The sequence below is a fragment of the Melopsittacus undulatus genome, chromosome 7, assembly GCF_012275295.1.
Source record: "Melopsittacus undulatus isolate bMelUnd1 chromosome 7, bMelUnd1.mat.Z, whole genome shotgun sequence".
In the NCBI taxonomy this organism is placed as follows: Eukaryota; Metazoa; Chordata; class Aves; order Psittaciformes; family Psittaculidae; genus Melopsittacus; species Melopsittacus undulatus.
In genome coordinates, this window is record NC_047533.1 from 72,001,211 (window position 1) to 72,028,920 (window position 27,710).

General features: G+C 35.6%; 1 protein-coding gene across 6 annotated transcripts in view; it reads right to left on the reverse strand.

Moving 5' to 3' along the window:
• Window positions 1-215: 215 nt before the first annotated feature.
• The window catches only part of LOC101873387 (sodium channel and clathrin linker 1), a 30,244-nt gene continuing 2,749 nt past the window's right edge, over window positions 216-27,710 (reverse strand). For 4 of the 6 annotated variants that reach the window (XM_031043387.2, XM_031043384.2, XM_031043386.2 and 1 more), the window contains 17 exons: window positions 26,932-26,987; window positions 26,437-26,569; window positions 25,898-26,020; window positions 25,151-25,216; window positions 22,656-22,726; window positions 17,933-18,023; window positions 17,669-17,760; window positions 15,903-16,080; window positions 14,066-14,164; window positions 12,425-12,496; window positions 11,417-11,491; window positions 10,465-10,610; window positions 9,117-9,309; window positions 7,590-7,786; window positions 4,894-4,972; window positions 3,737-3,815; window positions 216-1,169 (listed from right to left, as the gene is read on the reverse strand). In XM_031043387.2, coding sequence (XP_030899247.2) covers window positions 1,036-1,169; window positions 3,737-3,815; window positions 4,894-4,972; window positions 7,590-7,786; window positions 9,117-9,309; window positions 10,465-10,610; window positions 11,417-11,491; window positions 12,425-12,496; window positions 14,066-14,164; window positions 15,903-16,080; window positions 17,669-17,760; window positions 17,933-18,023; window positions 22,656-22,726; window positions 25,151-25,216; window positions 25,898-26,020; window positions 26,437-26,569; window positions 26,932-26,987 — 1,884 coding nt within the window. In that variant the 3' untranslated portion in view covers window positions 216-1,035. Of the gene's footprint in view, window positions 1,170-3,719; window positions 3,816-4,893; window positions 4,973-7,589; window positions 7,787-9,116; window positions 9,310-10,464; window positions 10,611-11,416; window positions 11,492-12,424; window positions 12,497-14,065; window positions 14,165-15,902; window positions 16,081-17,668; window positions 17,761-17,932; window positions 18,024-22,655; window positions 22,727-25,150; window positions 25,217-25,897; window positions 26,021-26,436; window positions 26,570-26,931; window positions 26,988-27,710 lie in introns of all 6 variants that reach the window. The other 2 variants (XM_031043388.2, XM_031043390.2) reach the window with 2 other exon arrangements.

A 27,710-nucleotide genomic window follows, 5' to 3' on the forward strand; every position in this document is an offset into this window, starting at 1 on the left:
TGTGTGCAAGAGGATTACCACATACTGGCATTCCTAGAATTTAAACACACCGTTTCAGAATGCACAGAAGCTGGATGACTTCACCAGCTTTGTGCTAATTGAAGTAACAGAGCACTCAAGTTCCCAGACAGACAAACAAGAAAAGCAGACCAACGGACAAACAAGGAACAACTGTAAAATAGTAATTAGGAAGAAAAAGCACAACTGAAGAAAGATACGGTCTGAACAGCATTTTATTCACAAACTTTTTCAAAGAGGCATAAAACCAAACTGAACCAAAATCTTAACACTGGAAGGTAAGGGAGGCATTTTGCAGCTACATTTAAGTCCTTTAAATGGCATTTTGTGCTCTTCTTCCAATCTTTAGTATGCCTACAGATAGAGTATCTTGATCCACCCTTTTTTTACCTAAATAAACTAGGAAGTGCTTATTAAAACATTTAGATAAAACATTAAGAATAGTTTAGATTTAGACCTAATCATTTAGATTAAACATTAGAACTTAAAATCTAAGTTTTACAAGCCTTGCTATGCATTTCGGCGCCTCTTTGAAGGAGGGACATTCCACAGGCCTCCTGCCCAAGCTGGGGCACATGTCCTTTCTCATCCTCAGAATGGTGGGCACTTGTTGAAAAGCAAAGGTCACAGCTCCAGCGGAGGGGCTCTACTGTCTGTGCTGATGGTAGCCTATGCCTTCACCCAGAGCAGCTGCAGGGCAGATCTCAGGTTGCAGAAGGTGCCTCAAGCTTTCCCGTGGAGCAGAGATGGGCCAGGGAATGAATTTAAACTGAAACAGGGTAGATGTAGATTAGATATTGTGAAAAAAATTCTTCACTGTGAGGGTGGTGAAGCACTGGCACAGGGTGCCCAGGGAAGCTGCTGCTGCCCCATCCCTGGTAGTGTTCAAGGCCAGGTGGGATGGGGCTTGGAGCAACCTGATGTAGTAGAAGATGACCCTGTCCATGGCAGGGAGATGGAACAAGATAGCTTTTAAGGTCTCTTCTAACTTTGATATTCTATGATGACTTCAATGCTTCAATATGAAGTTTCTCCATCAATCTTCTTACCTCCAACATGATGTGAAGAAACAATGCAGGTGTTTACATATCTTCCACCTCCTTCAGGGGAGCAGCTTGTTTCTTCTGTGTTGTTATGAGGCTGAGCTGTAACTACAAACAAACAGCTTTTTATTGCAAGTTTTTGTAAGATCAAAGTATCAATATATCTTCAATATGGAAGGTGTCACGAAGGAGAGGGAACAAGCACAAGGTAAGTCAGCATTTGGGGTAAGCAGCAGAATTCACAACGCACTCCATAGATGACTACTGCTTTTGTTTTATTTGAGATCCCAATGAATTCAAGATGATCAAAGATTAGGAAAAGTACACTTTCAATACGTCTACATAGAATACACAAAGTTTAAACCTATGCAAACATTAGCCTGTATTTTTTATGTTTCTTTCTGAATTACTATTATTGATTACTATTACTAATAAGTAAGATTATATATAAAATAATATGTATATGTATATAATTACTATTACTAATAAGCTAGGATTACTATTAATAATAAGCTAAGATTTGTAGTCACTGAACTAACCACAATAAAAATGCAATTTCTAGACTCCCTAATAGTCCAGCTCTAGCCTACACAGGATCTAATTCTACAGGTAAGCTGGATACTGTAATGAGAATATGCAGTTAAGTCAGAAAGTAGTCTTTAGCTGACAGGTTCAGAATACGGAGAGGATCTGCCATTCTGAATCTCAGGAAGTACACACATGACTGTTTAGTCTTACAAGAGCTAAAAGAGAACAAACACCTCCTTTCTTCAGATCCAAAAGAGTGGACATCATGCTTTTAGCTGTACTCCTGGAGACCTCTTTTCCCAGCCTTTAGTGGGAACAGTGCTGGTATGTCTTTTTTTTGGGGTGGGTTCAGGGGAAGAGGAGGGAGCTTGGAACAGAAGTCTTTAAGTCATGACAGAGAAGCTTTGCCTGACAGCAGGCAGCAGTAATCTCTGCCAAGCCTGAAGAGGGCAAGGCAGTTCTGAAGACTGGTAGCAAGATCCAGACAGCAATTTGGCTGCTCAACATCTTACAAATCTCTTTATTACCTTTCAGAAGGAGACTGCTAAGGAATTATCAAGGTTTTCAGGAACAGCAAGAGCTCTTCCTATATAACCTGTTGACTGTGTCATGACAGAAAACATCTACAGCCAGTAAATGCAGCTTAAGTTATGCCAGCTTGGCAGATACTTGCTGCTGTTAGGGAAAATTTGCCTTTTGTCCTAACTAGACAATTTGGATCTACCAAGCATATTCTGTCTGCAGCTCACATGGGATTCCCTTCCCTTAAAAGGCTGTAATTTGCAAATGAGTTTCCTAAGTCACTGTGAAAAAAAAACCAGGAGGCAGGAAGACCACCTTTACTTGATAGGAGACCAATCTGAGTTACAAGTTTGCTTGGCAAATAAGTGAGCCCAGTGTACAACCCCCTTGTGGGATTTGCTTCAAGTATAGCTTGAATAGCCCGGAAAAAGAATGCTGGATGTGGAAAAACCCACCAAATGTCCAGCAGAGGAAATACAGAATTATAGTAGCATGAGGTTTAGATAATTAAAGACCAAAGTTTCTCTCTGAGGGGAGGAAGACTTTTCCTCCCAGTATCCCTAATGTCTAGAAATACTGACCAGTATTGCTCAAAGCTGGAACAGAGTTGTAAGAGAACTGAAAAAAGAAAGCAGCAACAATTCAGTTCATTAAGTGATCACAGTGATGCCACAAGGAGGACGTGGGCATGTAAACAGCCCTAACAGACATGTCTTGTCTGAAGTTTTCAGAATTACTGAAACGTGGACTAGGTATGTTCCCTATGGCAGTGAGATACATAGAACATCCCTTTCTTCTCCTGGCCTAGAAAAAAACAAGTTTTTCTAGTTGGTCTGCACAATTTTTAGTATTTCTGACATTGCAAGATCTCTTGCACTTCCTGTAGGTAGCTGACACTGACTGTAGTGAGGTCTACTCCTCCAGCAATCTTTGGGGCCACAGCTCCTGGAGACTACCAATGGAAATGCAGGTGCACAGACAAGATAATTCTGAAGTTTACATGATGCAGAAGAAGGTACTCAAGGCTGCAATTTGATGAACACTTAACTTGTCAACCTGCAACTATTTCACAGTTTCCATGCACTCTTTGTGCAGCCATACAATGAATTAGACCACTGAACTTACGTGGCTGAAAAAAGAAGAGAATTCCCACAAAACAGCTATGCTGCCTCCCAATTTTTAGCATGTGAAACCATCATTTATGACTGCTGCAGTAGGTAAGCCTGCTTTATGTAAGGAGGAGCTGGGTTATTTGTCGGATGTTTTATTCCTCTTTGTTAATTTGCTCCCATTTCTGAAGATGGAAATGATCACACACCTTCATTCACACATTTTGAACCACACAAGCTTAATTTGCATCAAATTTGTTTCCATAAACAAATTATACTGTCACTTAAGCATCCTGTCAGAAGGTGGCATTTAATTGAATATGCATCAGTTTTGTCATGACGCACCCAAAACACAAGCTTGTTGTTAAAACTGTATTAGTAAGAATGCACATAAATGATCACGTCTGCTTCAGGAATAATACAAAGCGGTTATTTTTTGTAATATTCAGTGGGAAGATTTAAATGCACTTAGGTAACATGGTGTTTGTTAGTTCTGTACCTTTTGAGCTGCCGTACTTGCCCTCTCTTCTGCCTGGTTTAGACGCCTTTGAAGCCTATTGATGTATTGTTGGTATTCCCTCATTAATTTTTCATCCTGTGGAATTGAAATATCTCATTACAAATGCAAAGTTCTTTTTATGAGATCCATACATGCTGCAATGAAAAAGCTTAGAACAAAAGTAACCTCATAAGTGGAACTGTTCACCACTTACAAGACTTAAGACATACAGCTGCCACATTATATAAATAATTTCCAGCCCAAGTATCATATCCTAAGACTTTTCTAAACATAGTGATCTGCAGAGGAAGTTTTACTCATTCCATCATCTTGAAGTAAGATGCATAAAAGCTGACATTTTAATCCAGGTAATTTAATTCACAATATCTTCAAATGTGTTTTATTTAGCTATACTTCAGCTATACTCAAATGGACAAAGACTACACTAGGTAATATGAATGAGATAATAAACTTGCTACAGATCTATTCCCTTCAGAAAGGGTCTGTATAAAGTCTTTCAAAACTGTATTTTACTTACAGAAATCTATCCTTGCATCAGCCCTATTTTTCTTCTCTAAATAATCTAGCATTAGAAAAAACAACACCGGAGGACTTACCCTGAGTAGAACTGCATGTTATCCCAGATTTATGAGGCTGACAGGATAGCTGTTCTCTAAAGTGGCCATTATTTATTGAACAATGCAATTCCAAAACAACACTGCCATTAATCTTCAATGGATACTGCTATATACATATATGCACATACAGTGTAAATTCTCCTATACACATAGTATGCTGAGGATGTGGTATCTCCGCATATACTACATTATCCACAACACAGTGCCTTCTTCTTTGTAGAAGTATGTGTGCATAGACAGGCACAAGCGACATCAGAGATATTTCCTGTACTATTTAAAACTGCTAGATTATGAACCTTGAAAGATGATCTCTCTTTATCTTTCCCTGTAATTTGAGAGTGAAGGTCTTTTGTCCTGCCCTTTGAACATGTCAGTTGGCAGAAACAGCAGGGGTTTCCTGTTAGGACTACTTCTTTCAAAAACCCTTAGTTTTAATAAGCCAACAACATAGCTCACCTCTATAGGTTTCTGTTATGATTCTAATGCACATGCACCAGCTTGCAACTGGAAGTAGTTGTCATATCAGTCAATCTTACCTCGGCTGCCTTTTCATTTGCAACTTCCAGTTGAGAAATGAGCTCCTGGTTACAGATTTTTTGTTGACTTAGCTCTCTTCTATTAATCAAAAGTAAAGATGTTGATTAACACATTCATGCATCAGTTACTGGAATATAATTTCACATATTACTTTCTTGCAGTTTAGGCCTTATGGTATATTTTTAATTACAGCATTGCTCTTTAAACATTGATTTCAAAAGCACTACACAGCTAGAACTGCTTCATGATGTGATTCAAAACTATAATGCCAGAGGAATGCGATGTATTCAATAGGACTTTGTTAAGAGCATTTGATATTTTACTTTTTCTTTACTGAAGCTTATTTTGCAAGAACATTACCAAATATATTGTAAATATAAGGTACGTTACCAGAGTGCATCCAATATTTAGAGTAACATGTTAATTACTGTCCTATAAACAGACTTCCCTATGGACATTACTGAAGGTGGCCTGTCTGCCTGCCTCACACTGAACACATATTGAAAGAAACCAGTTTAACTGTGTCCACGTAAGGAAGTGTGATGGCTACTGATTCATTCTGATTGTTAACCCTCCCCCAGTCATGAGACTTTAAAATTAAAATTGAACAGTAACCCCAACTGTTGAATAATCACATCAGGCCCTACTCCATATTGTTTTTATTATGTGAGTAGGAAACAAAAGGTGAGCTTTTAGCATTTTGGCAGACAGGTGATAAATTCGCCAGCTGTATCAAGTACGTTCTGCAAAGCTCACATATAACATATATGACATGTGCCAGCTGTTTTTTCAGTTAAATTATACTATGCTTCAGTTACTCTTAGTAATTATGAATTCTGTATACTGCCAGTACCTGCAGCTGTCTCTCATCCTGTTAATTTTTTTCTTTGAATGAACATCTTAAAATAAGCAGCTATAGCTGCCAAACATTACAGAAGTATAGCCAAGAATAATGTTTTAGAAATGGAAGAAACTTCTTCATCTCGAGACACTGTGTAACTCAGTGTACTGTACAGGATGTTGGGAGGAGGAGAAGGCAGTCCTGGCCAGCACTTCATGCACAGGCACCAAAAAAGGTCATCCTTCAGAGGCAGATTCTTTTCAATTATGGAAGAGATAAAACTGAGAACTCCAAAACCCACGCACGGCTACTGCTGAGTCAGGGACTAAATGTGACACAGAAATGTTTCACAAGCAGAAACTGGAACAAAACCACCCTATATAGCTGCAAAGATGACTTAAGCTAAGCAAAAGATTGATTTAAATTTAAAGGCAATATGGCAAGGATTCCCTTTTTGTAAATACTGACAAGCATAATTTAAGTGAAAATAAAAAGAACCCCAAAGCCATTCAGTATAGTTGGTTCAAACATAATGGATTCATGTTACCACAAATATTTTGAATTTTTCCACCCAAAATAGTTGTATCTTACTGCTAGGGAAGAGTGGCACATGGATAAGATTGTTACTTTACCGATTTACTCATACCACGTACTACTACTCAATTTTATTACTTTTTTATTAAAGAGTTCAGATTTCAGAAGCTACTCAAATGCCCTGTTACATGGAATTAACTTCTACTTAGTCTCTTTCTCATTTAAACCTACATTTATAAATTCTTTTGGGTACTGTTTGTTTTGTAGATTTAGTTTCTATTCCTAAAAAGAGGACAGATTTCTGTATACCTATTACTACCCCTACTCAGGCTAAAATGTACCTTAATTGAGCAACCACCCACAGCTCTAACAGGCCAAAGTAATATTCATAGCAAAGTTGACAGAACTGTCAATTTCCTATAAAGTTTTCAAGTTTCAAGGATCTACCTTTTTCCCATCTGCAGTTTTCCAGATCTACTCCACCCAAGAGCATTTTGTGGATAATTCAGTTATCTGATTGAGTATGAGACTTGGCTTATCCATGTGAATCTGTTTCTGATCCCTGGTACAACCAGAATCATGTTCAAGAAAAACATGCTCTTGGTGCTGGCTACAGGTGAGAGTTTGGTAACAGCTTAATGTATAACCACTGGTTACCTGCAAAATCCTCTCTCAATTGCTCCAGTTCTTACCTTAATTCTCAGGATTAAAACATAGAAATATATGAAAAATACTAATATGCCAATTCAAAAGGAGTAACCATCTATTACTACCCGTATTACAACCTCTTTTCTGTTTAGTTGTTTAACCTACTTACGTACAGACAAGTCAAAGTGGACTTTACAGAATGAATGATTTGCCCTTATTTTTAAACCTGCATAGAGTCTTTCACTTTATTTTCTTTTAGTAAATGCTGGCCGATGCGATTACCCTGTTTTTTTCCTTAAATAGTGTTGTCAGAACTCTCTTTCTCACCCCTTCTCAACCTATTCTGTATTCTTTTGCTACTGAAGTTTGTTTCCTTTCAGTTTAAAAGTTTCCTAAATGTTCCTTTGGTTTTGCTGATTACACTTTCTCTCTGTGCTCTCATTTACTCAGCTGAAGTCTGAAGAACTCTATTGCTTTATACACAATGCTGTAAAGTTAACAAGAACAGTCCTATCCAGTCTCTTCCTCCCAAATACAGCCATAGGAATAAGTTTTCTAGATTACAATACTTGAGTGAAAGCAAGAGCCTTTAAAAATATGTGCATGTGTTTCTCAATTATTTCAAAAGTAAATTCTTTCCAATGACAAGAAAAGGAACAAAATTGCACTTACTTTAGCTTACTGATCCTGGCTTCTGTAGTTTCAGTAATTTTTTTTGCTTCTTCTTTCCATTGATTTGTTGCTTTTTGCTGGGCTAATAACAGACATGTAAGTTCAGCAGTAGACTTCAGATTGCTGTCTTCCATTTCCTTAAGTTGAGCTTCATATCCATGCTCTTTAACATCACGCTCATGCTCCATTGTGCTTATCTAGAAGAAATACAATTCGGGTACAATCAAGTCTCTAACCTTTTCCCCCTAACACTTAAGTTCAATTTATAAACATTTGTTGAAAGCATGTAACATAGAATAATTAAACATGTACTTATATGCGCAAAGGCATACATGCTCCCAAGGCCAATTTAAGCAAATAGTATAACTGACAATGAATGATAATGAGCTGTGTATGCTTATTTTTGGAAATAATCTTTGTCCTTCTCTCCTGAGTTTTCTTCAAAGAAACACGTTCTTTCTTTTTCATCTAGCTAAAAGATATAAGGAATTTCTTAACTGGATCTAAAATCCTCTATATGTCACAGGAAAACAATAGATCTTATCTGTGACTATAATGGAAGCCTGTCTTGATTATAAAAAGAGAAAGACAAAGATCTGGTATACGTTTTATAACTGCCACAAGACTGTTAAAACTGTTTATAACTATTACAAGACTGATTCTTTGCTTTTAAACTACATTTGACTTCAGGGTTCTGGAGCTGTAGCAAGATTTCCTATTTAATTTGTCTGCTTCCTTTATCTTGTAGTGCAAAGCAGAATCCAGACTTGAGATGATCCCCACTCATAACTTGTAAAACTGCTTACCAAAGTCTTATTTGTATGCAGTTGAGAGCAGAGGGGAAAGTACCAGGTTTGTATGTCTAGAAACCACACCAAGGGTCAAAGCTGTTACTTGCTCCAGAAGCTAAAGGTACAATGAATCTGCTGAAGTTACTATTAATTCATTCTAGCACCAGCAGTCTGTTCAGGTGCATTTAACGGAAGACACTCAAAAAGAATAATCTTTCAGCTAATTATCTTGTTTGCAACTATTCATAATGAAGAATGTTCTCTGTTCAGAAAATACAGGACCAGTGTTCAACAACCACAGTATTATTTATCAGTTGTACAGTGCACTGACAACATGGTGGACATACAAATAGAGGAACACTCTAGACTGAAAGTTATACAGAGATTCGTAACACATTACAGACAGATAAATGAAGATCTGGAATCAAAGATCAAGCTAAATCACTTGAAGGATTATTATTTAATTATTATATTAAATGATCTAATCATCTTCCACAAAGAACATTTGGGATTTTCTTATACATATTAAACCAAAATTTAATTGGCAGAGGTTGAGTTACCTAATAGATTCTGAGGAAACAATGCTACAATAAAGTTGATTTTAAGCAGAAACCAGGAAGCATCCTTGAAACTTTCCTCCTTAAGATAAACTTTAACTGACTTTCTCTTAGAACTGCTGCCTTATCAAGTAATGTTAAAATGTCATGTTAAAATAAACCTAACATATTAACCATACCTTTATGTTAGCTTTTTGCTCAGCCTCTGCGACCTGTTTTCTCAATTCCTCCACTTCTTTTTGCAACTGTTCATTCTCTTGCTGAAGCTTTAGACTTTGTTCACTGATAGAGACACTCTTTTTTCTTTCTGATTTCAAAGTGTTTTGCAAATGACAGATAACTTCCTGGGAACGGGATTTCTCCTCCTCAAAGCTGAAAGAGAAGAAATGTCTTGCTGGAGCTCAAGAATTGAGCAAATACCACACAAGAGGAAAAAAGAAAAAGAATTAAAAATCTGGGACAGATCTTAGGTCTGATCCAGTACAGCTGTTCCTGTTTCTTCCTGAAAGCTTGTATCAGTTCAGCATGTTTAATGGTTGACAGCTAGAACTATACACAAGTCAGCAGACTTTTATCCTGATGGAATTCATAAAACCAGTCTAATGTAACAATCTTATTAAGATGATGTCAAACAAAAGATTTAAATTTTTACCACATTTCCAGATTCCCAGCTGAGGATTACACTGGCAAAGGGGCCTACAAGGATGCTGGAGAGGGACTCCTCATTAGGGACAGTAGTGACAGGACAAGAGGTAATGGGTTCACAGTTAAACAGTGGAAGTTTAAGTTAGACATAAGGAGGAAGGTCTTTACTGTGAAGGTGGTGACATACTGAACAGGTTGCCCAAGTGGTAAATGCTCCATCCCTGGCAGTGTTTCAGGCCAGGCTGGTCAGAGCCTTGAGTGACATGGTCTAGAGTAACTGGAACTAGTTGATCTAAAGGCCCTTTCCAACCCTATTGGACTATTCTATGATTTAGGATGATCAGAGTAAAGAAATGACTAAAGCTTCTAGAGAATCCTGTATTTTCATGCTGAAAACTACAACCTCTTCTAAAAATGTGTACTTTTTACCACTGTATTATTGGAACTGCAATAATGCCTGTTAGCTCAGAACACATACAGAAACTCAGTATGCTATGTGAACAGTGTTCTGCATGTACCAGGAGATACCTCACTGTAGATGAATTCATAGTATTATAAATTCTTTCAGAATACTTCATACTTTTCCTACAAACAGTATTTAAACACGGTGAGAGTCCAAATAACATAAAATTTTCTGTTTTGGTCAAAAATTTGCTCACAATTCTTATCTTGTAAAGATCTTTCATTCTATAGCACATTATCCCCTTTAACTCTTTTACAGTGATTCATAATTGCCCTTGCTTCAGAACTGTGGTATCTGGATACTATTCCTGGCACTGGTTAAAAAGATGTAACAAAAACCTAATACATAAAAACAATTTAAATACTCAGACATAATTTCCATTGTTTTCCATGCTAATTTCTGTAACATCTGTAACTTACTTAATTTCCAGCTGTTTCAGTTTATTTTGCGTTGTCTGAAGAGTGAGCTGAAGATCACCTTTTGTAGTCTCTGCAAGTAAGTACTTCTGATGCAGCTGCTCTAGTTTTCTGTTGTCAGATTCATATCCTTCGTCTACCTGGTATATCTAAAGAATAAGCTTATATGTAACATCATCTTTACCTTGCACTGGTGACTGGCAGTGTAATACTGTGGTACAGCGTAGTATTGTAATGATAGGATGAGAGGTAATGGGTTCAAACTTAGGGGAAGTTGAAGTTGGATAAAAGGAGAAGTTCTTTACTGTGCAGGTGGTGAGGCACTGAACAGGTTGCCCAAGGAAGTGGTAAATGCTCCATCCCTGCCAGTGTTTGAGGCCAGGCCAGTCAGAGCCTTGAGCGACATGGTCTAGAGTAAGGCATCCCTGCCCATGGCAGGGGGGTTGGAACTCGATGATCTAAAGGTCCTTTCTAACCCTGACTATTCTATGATTCTATGATACTGACGAGGAGGCTATTTATTTCTCATTGCACCTTATTTTCCAGTAATTTAAAACAAAACTGAATTTCAGTTTTGAACCAAAATCATTATTACTGCTACTTGGGAAGTTTCCAAAGGTCTGGCATCCATTAATTTTTTCTGTCTATTAAGCTTAACTGAAATATGTACCAGCATTCTTTCAGATTATGTCAAACATCTCTTCTTTCACTTTTTATACTTTCCAAAGAACCTTCTTTTTCAGTTTAGTATTACAGCTTTTAAATGCTTTCTGGATTACACAAAAACCTGAATTTAAAATGACTGCATGAAAATTTACAATTAAGAAAACCTAATCCAAGAATCAAGTAAAAAGATTAAGGAAAAACAAACCATGAGAAATGGAAAAAATTATGTATCTTTTCCTTCTGAAAAGTGATCTTAAATGTGATGTAAAAAAGCATGCAACTGCCTTACCTTTTCAAGTTCTGCTTCTACTGCTCTCTTTTCTCTAATAGCTCGTTCAATTTGACCCTGTTTTTCTCCACATTCCTGTTTTTCAAAAGTCATTTTAAGATAAATCTAATAAATAAATAACTAAAAATTCAAGAAGTGTCAAAGCTTAAAACCAGCCATTGTAAATGTAATTCCTGCTGCTGATATGAATGCATTTGATTATAATTACCTGCTCATTATTTTCTCTATAGGATCAGTCTCATTCATAATACAGACCAAGACATGTAAAATGAAAGCTTTAAGAAATTTAACCTATACATTGTGCATACACAGTGAGCTCTTTCGGTAACCCATATGATTTGTTACAAGCGCTTGGTTCATTCAAGAATGTGATGACTGTAATGCACAGACTTTCTCTTAGCATATTTATCAACTTTAATATACTTCATTTCTACATACCCAACTATAGATATGATATGGTACAGATACTCAGCTTTCCATGCTTTATCCCTGAGAGAAACAGGAATACCTAAGAAATGCCATCATGTGGGAAATATTGTCTAGATCACAGAATCTCACTGCTTGATGCTTGTAAACTAAACCTGCATCAAGGAATAAACGTACACAAAGAAATTGATGGATCTGCAGAACTGCATAATTTAATGCTCAGACAGTCAAATTTTCAGGGAAGGTAAGGTATGATTGTATATGCATAAGGCAATTCTGTACATTAAGATGAAGTTTCAGACCAAATACGCTTTATACCTAAATACAAATCTCTGCACTATTATGACACTGCACACGGCCGCTTTTGTCAAGTAACGTGAAAGGCACTCTGTGTTTAATGTCTGGAGTTATGAAGGATGTAAAGCGTATACACTAATAAAATAAAATACCTAGACAATAACCCATTATTTGTATTTTAGTTGACTACATTTTAACCAGAATTTAGCATTTTACTTCATCAACAAAAACTAGAAGTCACAAACATTCTGCTATCAAAAATTCTTTCATCAATCAACACCATACCAACTGCAGAGCTGAAAGTTCTTCTTCTAGTCGAGAAATCTGCACCTTATACTGCTTCTTTGCCATGTCTACCTGTGATCAAAGTCAAAGTAGAACACACAAACCCATGAACTATTTTTCCACCTTTTTTAAATATATATAAATGTTTATATATATATATATATTCTATATGTGGTGCATATATATAAAAATATTTGGGATTGCAACAACTGACAAATCTTATTGTACAAATGTTAGAAGAATGTTTATTATCAACCCAAACTTCTTTAAAAAAAAAAGGCAGAAAGGAAGACATCACAACAAGGCCTTACAGAAAGAACACTAATTCTATCAAGAAAGCTGCTATCAGGTGCAAGATATTTGCAATTTGTGTAACAAGACATTTTTATATCACATAACAAAATAAGTATTTGATAATACCTGGAGAAACATGACAACTCATGGTTTAAAATTTTACTTTTTTGTGCTTTTGATAGATTCGCTTTTATTGAGACAATTTCAAAATAAGAAATAGGGCATTTCTAAGCTTCTAAGTTCTATTCAGTAAAGGACTGTCACAACTAAAGTGGTTATCCTAGCTGCTCTTTAGCTCTTGTATTTTCTCTGAACCGTTTATGAAAGTTTTAAGTAATCCATGCAATTTTTGTGATTCTTTCAGGTAACCATAAATGGAAAGCACAAACTTCATTGTCATAGGCTCTGACACCTCTTGAAATTATAGGATTGGAAAGAAAGATAATCCTTTCATCTGTATACAGTACACAGGCACATTGTGTCATAGAGTTAAAAGTGAAAGGAGTCAAAATTAATTACACCACTGAAAACTTAAAAAAATGAAATAACTGCTTTACACTGTTGTTCACTAGCAACAAAAGGCATTGCCAACACATGCTTTTATTTCCTCTGGAGTTTGTCTTAAAATAAGGTAAGTCTCTGACGTGCAGGTAATTACTGAGAACCTTCAGGTAGATTAGTTAGCATTTTAACTGCAGACAGGATGCAACATAAAATTAATTCTGTGACTAGTCTTCTATCAGAAGAGCTTCAATATTTCAGCTGCATGTAACAACAAAAATCATAAAGAGACTACAACATTTTTATAGACATTTCTCTACCAAATTCTGGTTTGTGACATTGGAACTTTTGGTTGTTAGCTTCACTGGGTAGAAGAGTCTGACTTGCCTAAATAGGAGAATATTTTTAGGTACTGAGATGCCACAAAACTGGCAGTGTAACCTTCAATAGGTCTTATGACAAGCATGCATCAGCAACTTCTCAAATGAGGCCACATATCATAAATTAAGTAACCTGATAGCAGTGCAACACCGTGTGTTGACGTGCCACTGAACACCATCTCCGACATAAAAGAAAGTGCCATTATTTATATCTTCACAGTGCAGCCTTCTCTGCACCACTGTCTGCACAAATATCAACACTTTTATTTCTTGAGAAATTTCAGAATATCATTTAGTTTGTAAGATAACAAACCTGGAAAGTACAGTAGTGTCGGCATGTTGCCTTGCTATCTATATTACCCAAACACTTGTAAGAAAACTGCTCACGATCATGCACCCATCTACAGCTTTTCACAGTGAGGAAAAGCAAAAAATCTTCCGATTCCTTCCAAACATCATAACTTACTGCCTTTCTAATTCTTGCAGCATTATCTTCTGCGAATTGAGACATTTCATATTTCATTTTTTTAATCTCCTCTTCCTTTTTTTTCTCCCTAGAGAGTGCCTAGAAAAAAAAAAGAATCACAACTTGAAATACTACTGGTATTTCAGTAGTGACAAAGCATCTAGCACTGAGAGAAGAAACCACACAGTCACTATTCAAAACTCCTTTCTGCCTTTTTGCTTTGGAGTAGCTTGACACTAAGACCCAACTAGAGAACAAGAACAGTGAGTATTTTGCATTAAATGCACCTTCTTGTACATCAGTACCACACAAGAAGTTAGCATCAGTAGATGCCTTTTTCGCTTGAGACTTATTATTGGAACCTTCAGATTTTGGCTGGGTGTAGAGTTAACACAGAAGAAAGCATAGGAACTCAGAGCTACTCTCCCATGTTCTCATCTAGGGGCAGATCTGTAATAAATACCAATAATGATGCATAGTAAGTTCCCTGTTAGGAAACAAATGAGATGCACAAAGCTACGGGGAAATTATGAGAAGGAAAAAATGGCACCAAAGGATTTCCTAAGTAACTATAAATACGTGAGAAGACTGTAACAAGATGATAACCCCTTTTTGTATAGCAAGAACAATCACAGATGTTTAACTACAATAACATGCAGAACCCTAAGCTTTGTCAATACTTTATTCTGGAAGCAGGCCAGAATGTAGCAGGATGTCCTTCAAGAAGCTAGTTCCCTTTTCTGTCAGAAAGAAAGGAGGCAGGTCTGCCTCCTTTGTCATAGAACTGAAATCAGCAAGGGCAACACTTTAATATTTAAAAAGTTAAAGTAAAAATCTAGTTTAGACACTCAGGAGGCTCCTCAAGTTTAAAAAGCAGCTTCAGATGAAAAGGGAGCATTTCTCTCCTTAATTGTTCAATGGTTCAACATTTTAGCTCAAATAAAGTAAATTCTAAGATTCTGCCATTTATTCCCATGGTCTTTGACTACACTGGGTTTCACTTACTGATGGCTACAGTCATCAGCTGTGTGTTAAAGTTCTGTCCTGGCAGCAAATTAGAGTTCTAAAAGTCTGACTGAAACTGAAGGCTAGCATTAAACAAAGAGCCCATATTAGACAAAAGTTTTCCAAGCCCTGTAATCTATCCCCCAAAGGGGCAAAGAACAGACTTCTGTAAAGTTAAGAACTGGGAAAAAGGATTTTTTATATTGATCAACAGACACATCAAGACTTGCTGGATTAGACCCTGTTCTTTAGGAAGTGGTGGATTGGCCTGTCCTGAATTTGACCATTTTCATATCTATATACTTTTGGCATACCCCTCAGGCTATGACAGTTTAATCACGTATAGTATACAAAAAAAAGTCTAGTTTTCTTTGTTGACTTCTCCTATACTTCCTTGTTTCTATGTCTTCCTGAAATGGATTGATCAAAACTGCACATGAAGGTGGCACTATGTTTAAAGGCATCTTTATTCACTCTGCATTCATTCTGCAAATTCTATTCATTGTATTGAGCACCACAGAGGATTGTGCAAGTATGTTCTTTAGAGACATCCACACTACCTCCTAAACCATTTTTTGTCTGGTAAGACTAAATTCAGCAACCAGTATGGCACATTTTAATTTCTTCTGCCATTTTATAATACATGAATAAACACCTTGGCAAATTCTTCCTGACTGCACACTTCACCCACTGATTGCTCAGACACCTTTTCGGAATGCACTTGTAGTAATTTTAGTACAACAGACATGCAGCTTGGTTGTGTATGCACCTCACAACTGTAAGTGATTAAAGTATTCTAATAACTAAGAAATATCTTCAACATTTGCCTTACCCAACTTTTTTGTAGGTTAGCTTCTTCTAAGAGATGTATGTAATCTTGGATTTTTGCAGCAGCATCTTGCTTTGCCCTTACTAGATTAGCAATCTCTTTCTGAAGTTCCACAGTTTGTTTCTCCCAGGCTGCTCTTTCTTTTCTCTGGCGTTGATCATCTTGTACAGCAATGCTTAATCTACAAGATAGTCATAATTTTACTAATTTAACAATAAGATGGTTAATTAAGACACTAAAACTTGCAATCTAAACTAATAAGATGTATTTATAAGTTGCCAAAACTGTATTCCTGGTTTTCTGCTTGTTTTTGAACAGAGTCTTTGAGCTTAATATTCATGAGCCCTAGAAACAAACAGAACTAAAAGAGTTAACTCAGATACCTAATCTCAGAAGATCCTTAGAAGAATGTTGCTACTTAGGGATACATCACTGTATATGTTTTATATTAAACAGAATATAACAGCCCCAGAAGGAATAGTTTTCCTCTGTGGAGGAAATGGGATGACTGGATGTGAGCAATGAAGCTGCAGCTATACCATTAGAACAAGAAACCAGTGGTAATTTTACAACAGCTTGGAAAATCTTGTTTAATTATGATTGTCAGTAGTGGTAAGCATGAAAAAGAGCAAGAAACCCTCAGAGGTATCCTCAAAAAAATCTCAAGAAGTTCCACAAGTACTGCTGGTTCAATGAAGTTCATGGTTCTAAATACCCATTGAAAGCACTTCAGGAAACAGAGACAACCATTGTATTTTTGTAGAATCAAAGCCCAATTTTTGCAAGACCAAAAACTTACAGAAAACCATAAAATGAGCTAATTGCTTCAGACATTCTAAAATAAACTTAAGATCCTCCAAAATGCTAAGGCCAGCGAAATTCATCAGGTAGAGGTAGCCTTGCTAGCCTGTGCAACAACTTGAGACAGTACTTGACCACAGATTTACAAGGTTGGTTCCCTAGTAATTATTTGGGTTCTAGAGTTATTGAAGAGTCATGCTTGCAAGGCTGGCCAAGAATGGAAGATGAACAGTCACACAATTATTTCAGTAAGAAATTTACATATTATTAACTATCAGGTGATTTGACTAATGTTAATAATTCAACAACTTGAATTAACTTAAAGTTTGTGATACTTGAATCAAAAATCACCGTGCTCAGCCAAGTGCCTTATCCTTGAAAATGAAGGGGAAAAAAATCCATGCAAAAGCACCCCAGTCTTTACCTCTTCCAGTAGACAGTGCTGGAATTTAAGTTCTACTCCTTAGCTCAAACTTATTCAAGCTGCTTTTGTAATTTGCATTTATTGTTAAGAAACAAGCTTTAACAATATCATTATCTTTTTCTGTGTAAATATTGCTGAACTAACACCTCAAAACAAAGCCTATCTAACACTGGGGGGGGGGAGAAATCACTTCAAAACCTTTTAGTTTACATAAACATTTTCAAACTTCAGTATCAATGTTTTTTGTTAAAGTTCCACCCAAAGCTAACAAGAGTTGAGTAACTAGAATTTATGTACTAGAACGAAGCATATATGCCTCATTTTTTCTCCATTACAGTCAGTAAAATCAGGTGGCCTGTTTATCATTTTAAAAACACTGAAATCAGAAGCTGTTCTGAAAGGCTGCAGAATACAACAAGATTGAGAGCAGCCAAGCATAAGACACCTGTATTTTGAGAAAACAGAGCTGCTCAGAGGCTGAAAAAACCCACAGTAGTTAAACTTGCATGTATTGTGTGATTAACACCCAAGGAGTAATTGTTACCTTGCTTCTAGTTGTTTTATCCTAGTCTGCATTTGATACAAGTGTCTGCCATATGCTGCTTCTCTTTGCTGGTCAAATAACATCTTTTCTTCCTAGAAAGAATGTATGCATTATCCAGACATCATCTGACCTTCCCTGAACAAAATAAGTATGTACTAACATAAAACAAGCTAGAGAACAACTTGTGATTAATTTTATGTCAGCATTCAGGTAAGTTACTAACCATTCAAGTGCGATAGAAAATTATTCCTTTCTCTAAAGTACCTTTCTCTCCAATTGGCTTTGAAGCCTTTCTGTTGATCTGGTCATTTCATCAACCTTAACATTTGCTGCCTGCTCATCTTTTCTGGCTTGCCTGTATAAAGAAAACAGTCTATGAATTACATTACAATTATGACAGGGGAAAAAAACCCCGGATCAATTACAACTTTGTTGAAATAGCTGTGAAGTGCAGTCAACTTTCATAACACTACTCCTACAGGGCAGAGAACTGTTCCCCCTTCTCCTTCTTACTGTGTGGCATAGTGAAAGAGGAACAACAGATTCATTAAACAATTGTTCTGTGAAAATGACTTCTTTAAGACCTCTAACAAGAAGGTGTATGTGTTGATTACATATTTGAGAGGACAAGGCAATCAAGAACTTCAAGTCATTCAGTCAGCTTAAATATAACTGGCAGCACATACTTCATAGAAAAATCATTCACAGAATTAGATTTCACTTTTTATAGCAACCTAACTAGGAATTAAAAAAAAAATCATTTAACCACTTCCGAAGAATTTAACTGATGTGCTTTGTAACTTGAATAGGTTTGACATGAGGACTAGTTAATGAATCAGACTTCCTCCTACGTAGAAAAGCTTATTGAAATGGGCAACCCTCCTACTGTAACCTGAGAGCAGAAAGACTGAGTCCTTCACCTGGAGTGTAACCCAATTATTCAGGCTGCATATTAGGCTAAAGACCAATGACAGCATGTATGATGCAGTTAAAAAAGAGCAAATATATTTGATAAGGTAATACAAACTGGAGCGCCAATAGTAACAAAAGAAGCTAGAAAATATTTAAATAATCAATATGAAGCAAAACAATCCTTATAGTAACTTTGATTTAATGACATAAAAGAACATATTATACCTACATGAAAATCTTAAGCAAGATATACATAATCCCAGCAATTCCACAGCAAATACTTAATTACAGTTTAATTAATCAGAAAAGCTGATTTTGTTACAGCTTCTTTTAAAAGCAAAAAACAAAGTTAAAAAACATTATTTCCAGACATATGGTCCTCATTGCAGGTCCAGAAGTTTGATCTTACTCCATCTGAATTATGCACCTTTCTCCCACAAAAAGTACTGTTAAATTTATGAGGACATTAAGTTATTTTCCCGCAGATATTTAAAATGTGCTGTAAACCAAAACTTTAAAACCCAGCATAAGGAGAAGCAAACAAAAAAAAGTCATAAAACTTAAAAAAGCTTAAATATAAAAAATGAGTTTTAAAGAACAAATTCAGATTCAGATAAAATTCAGAGGTGCGTGTTTAATAGGCAACAAATTAATTCTAAAGATGCAGATTTCATTCTTCGCTGTGCAATAAATCTTTAACATAACCTTGGCAAGTTCTCTGTTTAAAAGCATTAAGATTCTGAAATGCAGCTACAGACCCTAGCAATGCCGGTTTTCTTAGTTTATATACTTTATCTACCAATCTTTTAAAATATTTCATTAGCATATAGATGAAAACATTTTTAATACCCTCAGTAAAACTCAACAGTTCAAGCCACCAGAAAAGACCATTAGGTCACTGGCTGTTAAGCATCTCCTCTCCAGAGACAGCTGCTAGTAGGTAATTCAATAACAAGAACAGCAATACAGTGAGCTAAATGATTAGCTGTATACAACAGAGCTTTGAAACACTAAAGCACAAATAAATGTCTCAGTAAAAACTCTACCATATAAGTGAAATCTATTCAAACCTCAATTCTCTACAGAAATACATCAAATATTACAATGTCTCTAAGAGTGGCAGATTATGGCCCTTCAATAGCTAGTATAATAGTAAATAAATAGTACAATGTAGTTCATTTAAATTCAGTTTATGTTAACATTGATGAGAAGCACTGATTTAGTCCTTAAGCACTTCTTAGGGAGTTTTTGCACAAATTTCAGTTTTTTATTTTGGGTAAGGTCTGATCAAAGAATAAAAGCTAACATCAAGCTGGAAATAACTACCAGCAGAATTCTTCATTTTGTCTTCTTTTTCAAGAATTACTTGCCAAATCTTAATCTAGCAGTATTCCTTTAGGCACAAGTACTGGAGACACAGCATGACAATATGTCAGGAGCATGTTTAAAGTGTTTCATGGCTACACATCAGATTGCATACTTTGATATAATTAATTTTAAAGTATCTAAAGTTTATCAAAACACATTTATAAATTCAGCAATATCAAAATCTCCATTATTATTCAATCTAGGCCACACAAACCTAAATCAAACCTAAATTCTCCTATACACAAAGTTTGGTTTATTTTAAAACTACTTTTCCTCTCCCAACTTGTTATTCTACCATCATAAATTAATGTATATCTATTAAAAACAATCTAAAGGATTGGAATTGTATGTAATATATGCTATATAATCCATGCAAACTACACCTATGTAACTTCATGTTAAGATAAACAAGTTGTAAAATACACCAGACTTTTCTGAAAGAAATCACTGCAGCACTTTTGGAGCCATACAGAGCTGCTATCATTAGCTTTACAAATATAACAGCACCGCTTTTCAGGGTTACAAGAACTTCTAGCTGATCCGAGAGGACGCAAGTGTAATCAGAGCCCATAATTAGATGCAAAAATCCTCCAAGATCTTCTTTTCCCAAAACTGAGAATGCTATAAGGGAGTGTAACAATGACAAAGGTTGCTCATGATCACTGCCAGCCAGATTAAATAGTTCCAGAAAGACTTCTAAAACAGCAGCTTGAAAGGAAATATTAAATCTCATGACTGTGGGTGAGAGACCTTAGAGTGAATTTAGACATTTACTGAATATCCAAAATAGGTTCAGTTTATGCTAATTGCTTTCAGCCCCACTTATTACATGAGTCACTGTAAGCATGTCAATGCAAGAGCAAAGATTTACAGCTGAATGAGAAATCAAAACAGTAATTCAATGCTAATATCCTCTGCAAAGAAAGAGATTTCCAAAAAAGTAGGGATATGAAAATGTGATTTCCCTTCTAAGAACAGTAGCACAAGCAAATTGCCAGTGATGACTAAGTTTGGAAATATTTTATTTTGGCAAATACCCCAAGTACCATGTTAATCTTTGATTGTCATAACACTTGTTTTCCAAAACATGATTTATGAAAACAGTTTTTCCAAAGAAAAATCTTGACTAATAAAAATGAGAGGTCCTAAGAAGTCCCTCTCAAAAACACATTTTTAGTGATTAAGATAACTTGGCATTTTGTAGGACCAGAACCTGCTTACAAAGTCCAAAAAGTACAAAAGGAAATGTAAAATTAAATACTGTTTAAAACAAAATTATTCTAGCAAGTAAACGATACTGTACCAATTGGCATGAAAGCTTAATAGTGGAAGCAGCTAATTTTTATTGCTCTAACAGCAAGAAAGCTTGGATGCATCCAATCTTAAAAAAAACCACCCTTTTAAATTGGTTAATAAATATTCAACCATGGCCAATATTCAACACTAATAAATCTATTCATTCACCCTCAACCTGTACCTTTAAATGTGGGTTTTGTGACACAGTAACGTTAATATCGATGAATAGTACAACTAGATTCATTAAACAGATGCTGAAATTCGTGTAATACCCAATCTTTATAGTGACAACCACTTAGCACTACAACAGATAGCAGCTGGTTTTCATGCAATATTTTGTGTGGGTTCAGAAAAGAGGAGAGAAAAGGTCTGATGCAGCCAACCTAGGTTTCTCAATACCAGCACTGCTTGCAAAAACTGCATACAAAATTGAGCGCATGCACACAAAGAGTCATCTTTAACTGTTTATATAAAAATAGGAGTAATTTTTACCATTTTGGGGGTGATAAAAAAAAAATAGAAACCACCTAACAAAATCACAGCAGTCCAACTATATTAAATATTTTAATCACAATACTGAAGGAAATTACAGTATCTAAAAATCAAAGGAAAATTTGAATCCAAATTTAAGCACATTATAAATTTTATACCTATAAACATAAATGTTTGTTTTAAGGAGCTTATTTAAAGTTTTAGGGTAATGCTATAAAAGAAAAAAATAATCATCCCTAGTTGATAATGAATCCATTTCCTTTTTATTGTCATTCGACAAATCCACTGGTTACTGAAATTTTACTTTTACCTCAACCATCACTAATTAGAAGGGTTAACAGATACAGTAAACTGGCACTGAACAGACTCTGGCTGTAAATACAAATAATCATAGAATTGTGTCAGCTATTTTCCTCATTTTCCTTGATATACTTCAGGAATATAGTTAGCACTCTTCTTACTTCTAATTGCCAAAGAGCCCACATTTTATTGCTCTTTATTGAGAAACAGTGAACGGCAATTTTATTAACACCATTCAAATTTAAAACTACTTTGAACGTTCAAATTTCAGAATGTTAATGAGTAATTATGTCACTGGATTTTGAGCAAATTGTCTTCTACTGAAAACTTATCTCCAGAGTAAATTTTGCTGTGATACTGACACTTTGCTCTTTTTAAACCAACAGTCAAATATTGAATATTTCAGGAAAGAGCTGAGACAAATAATGCTAATTGGAAATATGCTACCCCAACACTAATGATGCACACAGTTCTAACAAACTTAAGAGACTTTAACTGAAACCATTGTAACTATCATTATCAAGGCAGTTTACAGTACAAACAAGGCCCATGATATAGAAGCAGGTTAGAAAAAGCTATAGAACAGATAATTAATAATTTTTAATTGCCTGGTTTATACCTCAGTTGTTTTTGTTGGTCCTGTAGTTCCACATTTTGTTGTGCTACAATTTGCAGAAGCTGTTGATTAGTCTGCAAAATAAGAAGATACATTTAACGTGTTCCTTATAGTATTGAAAACAGATGTTTAGAATTGTGACAGGGCACTTCTACAGAATATAATACCATTAAAATAGCCAGCAAGGTCTATTTAACACTGTGGCTCATCTCCAAGGTTTAGATAGAGTATTTTAGAAAGGCAAACAGAAGTGATCTTACTTAATCCCCCCCATATTTTGGTAGCATAGAAACTTCCTGAGATGAGAATTGTAATACCTCAGACCAACTGTTTGCATTTGCATCTAGCTTAGGTGCCTGGAATACCTTATGACAATGAACAGAATAGTAGAACACATGGAAAGCAGAGACAACAAACAATGAGCAATTGCTACTCCATTTTTTTCTATGCCAGCAAGAGCAGGCATTTTCCTTCAACTGCTTTATCATTTAAGAATCATTTCCTGGTTTTGTTACGCTACTAGCCTTTTCTGGATCTTACATATACCTTACATTAAGATATTAGAGATGACAACAGCTGCAGGCAGCATTCAAGATGCAATTATATTTTGGACTTAGACACAATATATTCTTTACCCCATCTCCTAATAATTGCTAACATCCTTGTTGCTTTTTTGACTGTTGCTGAGAATTGTTTTCAGACACTTCCTACTTCTAAAATACCTCTTCTGAGTGGTAACAGTTAATTTCAAGACCATCACAGAGTAGGCAAAATGAAAGCTCCTTCTTGCCCACATGCATTATTTTGTTTTTAATACCAATGTCCAATGAAATTCACTCAGATACTCAAGATAATGAGATCTGCAAATTTCTGCAGTTTAGTTTTCACTATCCTAATTAGCTTGTCATCAGCAGTTAACACCTGCCTCAATACCGAATCTCATTTAATTTATAAATATGCTGAACACCTCTAAACTGAGCACATCTAGGAAATACAGCTATTAGACCACATTAAAAAAAATCTGACTATTTGCTGACTTTATTTCCTGTTTTTCAGTTTGTTAGTTCAAGAAAGGGCATGTTTCCTTATCCCATGATATCTTTACACCTATTGGTTATTTTTTGATAAGAGTATGAATTACCATATGCCTATAATTTGGATAGGACAAATGGATTACCTTTATACTAACATCATCTGTTTCATCTCTTTCCAAGAGTTCATGTATTTTACTCGACTCCTCTCCATATCATCTCTTTCCAATTTTATGATTTTAAGCATTCAGTGATTGTCTTTTTAGGTACCTACTACTGATGTCATAATAGCAGATTTAACAGCCTGTAACCTCAAAACCCTCAGCAAAACTGCTTCAAAAGCTCATAATTTTATTTGTCTGATTTTTTTTTTTAGGCAGCTACCTCCCAATAACTCTAAAGAATCTATCTTTATAGAATAGTGAATTTTGAAATTACATAATACACAACTTCCTCTCAGACTGTTATTTTGCTTTTATTAACAGGACAACTGCTTGCAAGATACAGTTCTGTAGTAATCTGCAATATACTACACAACATTAGTAAGGGCTCAATTGGAATATTGTACTGTTTCCAGCACCACAGTTCAAGAATGACAACACAATTGGAAAGAATTTAAAGGTGAGCTATAAGAATGATTAGATATGCTAAAGAAAGTGTCAACATTTAAAGATTTCACTGGCTTTGAACAGAATACAAAAGTGGGGAAAAGGAATAGATGGCAACAAAGAAGTTTCAATAGCAGAGGCACCATGACAAAGAATGCAATGATCTTTCCTTCATACCTATACTATTTCACACCAAAGAAATCTGGCTAATATTTTAACAGGAGGTCACATCTGAGGAAAAAAGGGTTCCAGTGATAAAGTTAAAAGACAGTAGACTACCTACAGTAGGTCAGGATTTCACCTTGATTTTTTTACAGTATTAAAAGTTTTTGTTAATCCAGGGAAGTCCTACGCTAAATCTTAGAGACTAAGGTGTCTCATAATCCAAGTAGATGATGAAGCACTGGTAGATGATTATTGCTCAGAAAAATCTTTGAAATGATTTACAACAGACATGGAAGGCAGCAGTGTCAAACAATCAGTAAACATGTGGCAGAGAATAGCCTGTATAAAAGATGATAATTAAATTTTTCCTTTGTGGAGGTGGCTTTGGATGTGTGCAACTGAAGCGTACTCACCACATACTCAAATTATGAGTGTAACCTGACTTCTTGAAGAAAGAGCTCACAAAATATTAAGAGCTAACTTCTCAACCAGGCTGACCAGATGTTCAAAGTAAAGGAAAAAAGGAGCTGTTACTACTTGATTTTTAACTCACCTCCAGAAAAGTCTGCAATTCTAAAAGGCATAATTTCTTTTTCAACAAGGTATATATGAATGACTTTTTGCTTTTCTTCGAGGCTCTAGTAGATCCCCTCCCCTATAATTTACTAGGTCATTTTTCAGAAGTTTTACTTACGAACTCCTTTTTTTCATTGGCTACGCGAAGTTGCTGAGTCAACCGCTGAAAACCAGTCAGCTGATCCTAAAAAGAGAATTCAGAGCTTGTTAAAATCATTATCATCATAAAGAGTGTATAATTATAGAGTTTCTTAGTCAACTGAAAACATTTCCCAAAAATGTATACACACTGCAGGAAATTCAACTTGCCTTTGTAGATTTTAATTAGATTGCTTTTATCTGTTGAAGTAGTAACCTGGATAATTAGATGTGCTACTGAAATATGTATCCAAGTTTCACTCAGTTATAAATTGCCTTCTTCCACTAGTCATACATACTTATTCCCAAAATATGAAAACATAAGCAGTGCCTTTAAAGCGCCACAAAGACTATGATGCTATTATAAGTATTTTCGCTAAGCACAGTAGCAGACACACCCCTTAATTAAAAAAGGCAAAAAAAATCGCGATTTCCAACCCTGCATTTCAAACACATTTATATGCACATGACTATCTTGTGTGCATATACATATATACACAGGAATACTCCATGTCCTCTGCAAGTTCCTGCCCATATATTTGAAATAAAGAATTTTCCAGTCATAACAGTGCATGTAGCTCATGAACCATGCACTTTTAGGTAACTATTATGGAAAATAACTAATAGTACTGGTAGGCACCTCCCTCCTTCAGTTTGACTACACACACCCCCATTATCTCTACACTATAGAAAGATTCCAAAATTAACAAAACTAAATTAAAATTACTTTATGCTTCTGCATTTCAACCATGTGAATCTCTGTTTCAGTCAGGTGTTCCTGGTACTTCTGCTGGAGTAGATCATGCTCCTGTACTAGAGTCTGCCAAAGCTCTACTGCTCGCTCCTTTGCCTGTTACAGAACAATAGTTTGCATGAAATATTTCATTATAGCACATTTACCTTCATCTATCATTATCTAAAGAGAGGTCTTAACCTCCATTTTTACTCTACTACAAAAATTTTAATTGAACAAAGTATTTCTTTAATTTCCTGGTCTGGTTGACTTCCAGGTGAAGTCAACTATGAAAAAACACAGACACAAATTAACTCTAAAAAACCGTATATTAATCTAGGAAAGAAGTTCCTTCAGGTCTTTCAGCTGAAAGTACAAACACATATTTATTTAGCCACAGAACAGCGGAATGCCTCAAAAGAGTGTCAAGGAACTCTGAACAACTTAAATCTGACACAATAGATAAATCAGCTTCCTCTATTCTGCCAAGGCACAAGAGAAGTAAAACATTTGTACTGTTTTATCTCACACACTTGAGTTTCCAGTTCTAGTTGCTCTTGAAGGTTTTTCACTGTATATTCATCTGCAATAACATTAGTTCCTAGAGAATCGAAAGGAAAGGCGTCCAGTTGCTTCTCAATAGCCTCTTTCAACTCTGCATGCAGCCTGAAATTCAAATAAGTCCAGCAAAGTATTTCTTTAACAAGAATTTTTTTAACAACTTAAGTACACTATACCTTCAATCTGTACATACTGTTTACTTCTAAGTCATATTTAAATCTATTTTTATATTCTACAAACATAATGGACAGTTTTAAATAGATTGCCATCTAGTTCTTTTAGATACATAGTTAAATTTCCTAAACATGGTGCTGTAATCTACAGTAAACACTTAAAGGCACTAGCATTGACCCATTGAGCCTGTATGAAATCTTCAACTCTTAGCTAGGTTCAAAAGACATCAAGGTCCTAGAGAAAAAGCTTTTCAAGGTTTAGAAACCAAGAAAAGCAGAAGTGCAGTTATTTACCTTTCATTTTCCCGAGTGACTTTTTCAAGATTTTGTCTCATCCCTCTCATTTGTACCTAACATAAAAACATGCAAGAGTAAGCACTCATTCAGGTGACACAAACTTCGTTAATTCTTTAAGGAAAGTCACAGGATGCTACTTAAATTTAAGAGCTGCTAAGTCCTGTATATTCCAGGTCTTGTTATATCTAAAGCATTCAGAAGCTATTATGAGCATTAAACTAACCTTTAGGAGTTCTTATGGCTCTTACAGATTGATTCTTTATTAACTCAAGCTCTTTTAGAGATACAGTGGATAACTCTCATCTTTCATGTAGTAAGTATTTGAGAAAACAGTTTAAAAATTAACTGAGGACAAACTTCAGTTACACGTGTCAAATGGACCATTTTGTTAACTAGTGCAACAAAACTATAGTGCTTCTATTGCCTTCTGAAATCAGCCAAGCTTCATGACTGTGTTTGCATAATCCTTATGATAGACAAATTTAACAAATTAAGTGCATTAAATCAAAACCTTTCTGCATGTAGATCACAAGTAAAAATTGCTTTCTGGTTGCCACAGGTTTTAAATATTAAACATATCATTACTTTGCTTTTCAGTGATCATATGAAGCATTAAAAAGTTTTTTTTCTGTTGCTGAAAGGTGGACAGTCCCCCTTCACCCCAATCTCCATGATAATTAACATTTAAAGAATTATTAGAATCTAAAGAATTATTAAGAATGAAGAAGGCTGGGTGCATCTACATTTGCAGGACTGAGCTGGACTGCACGGCCAAA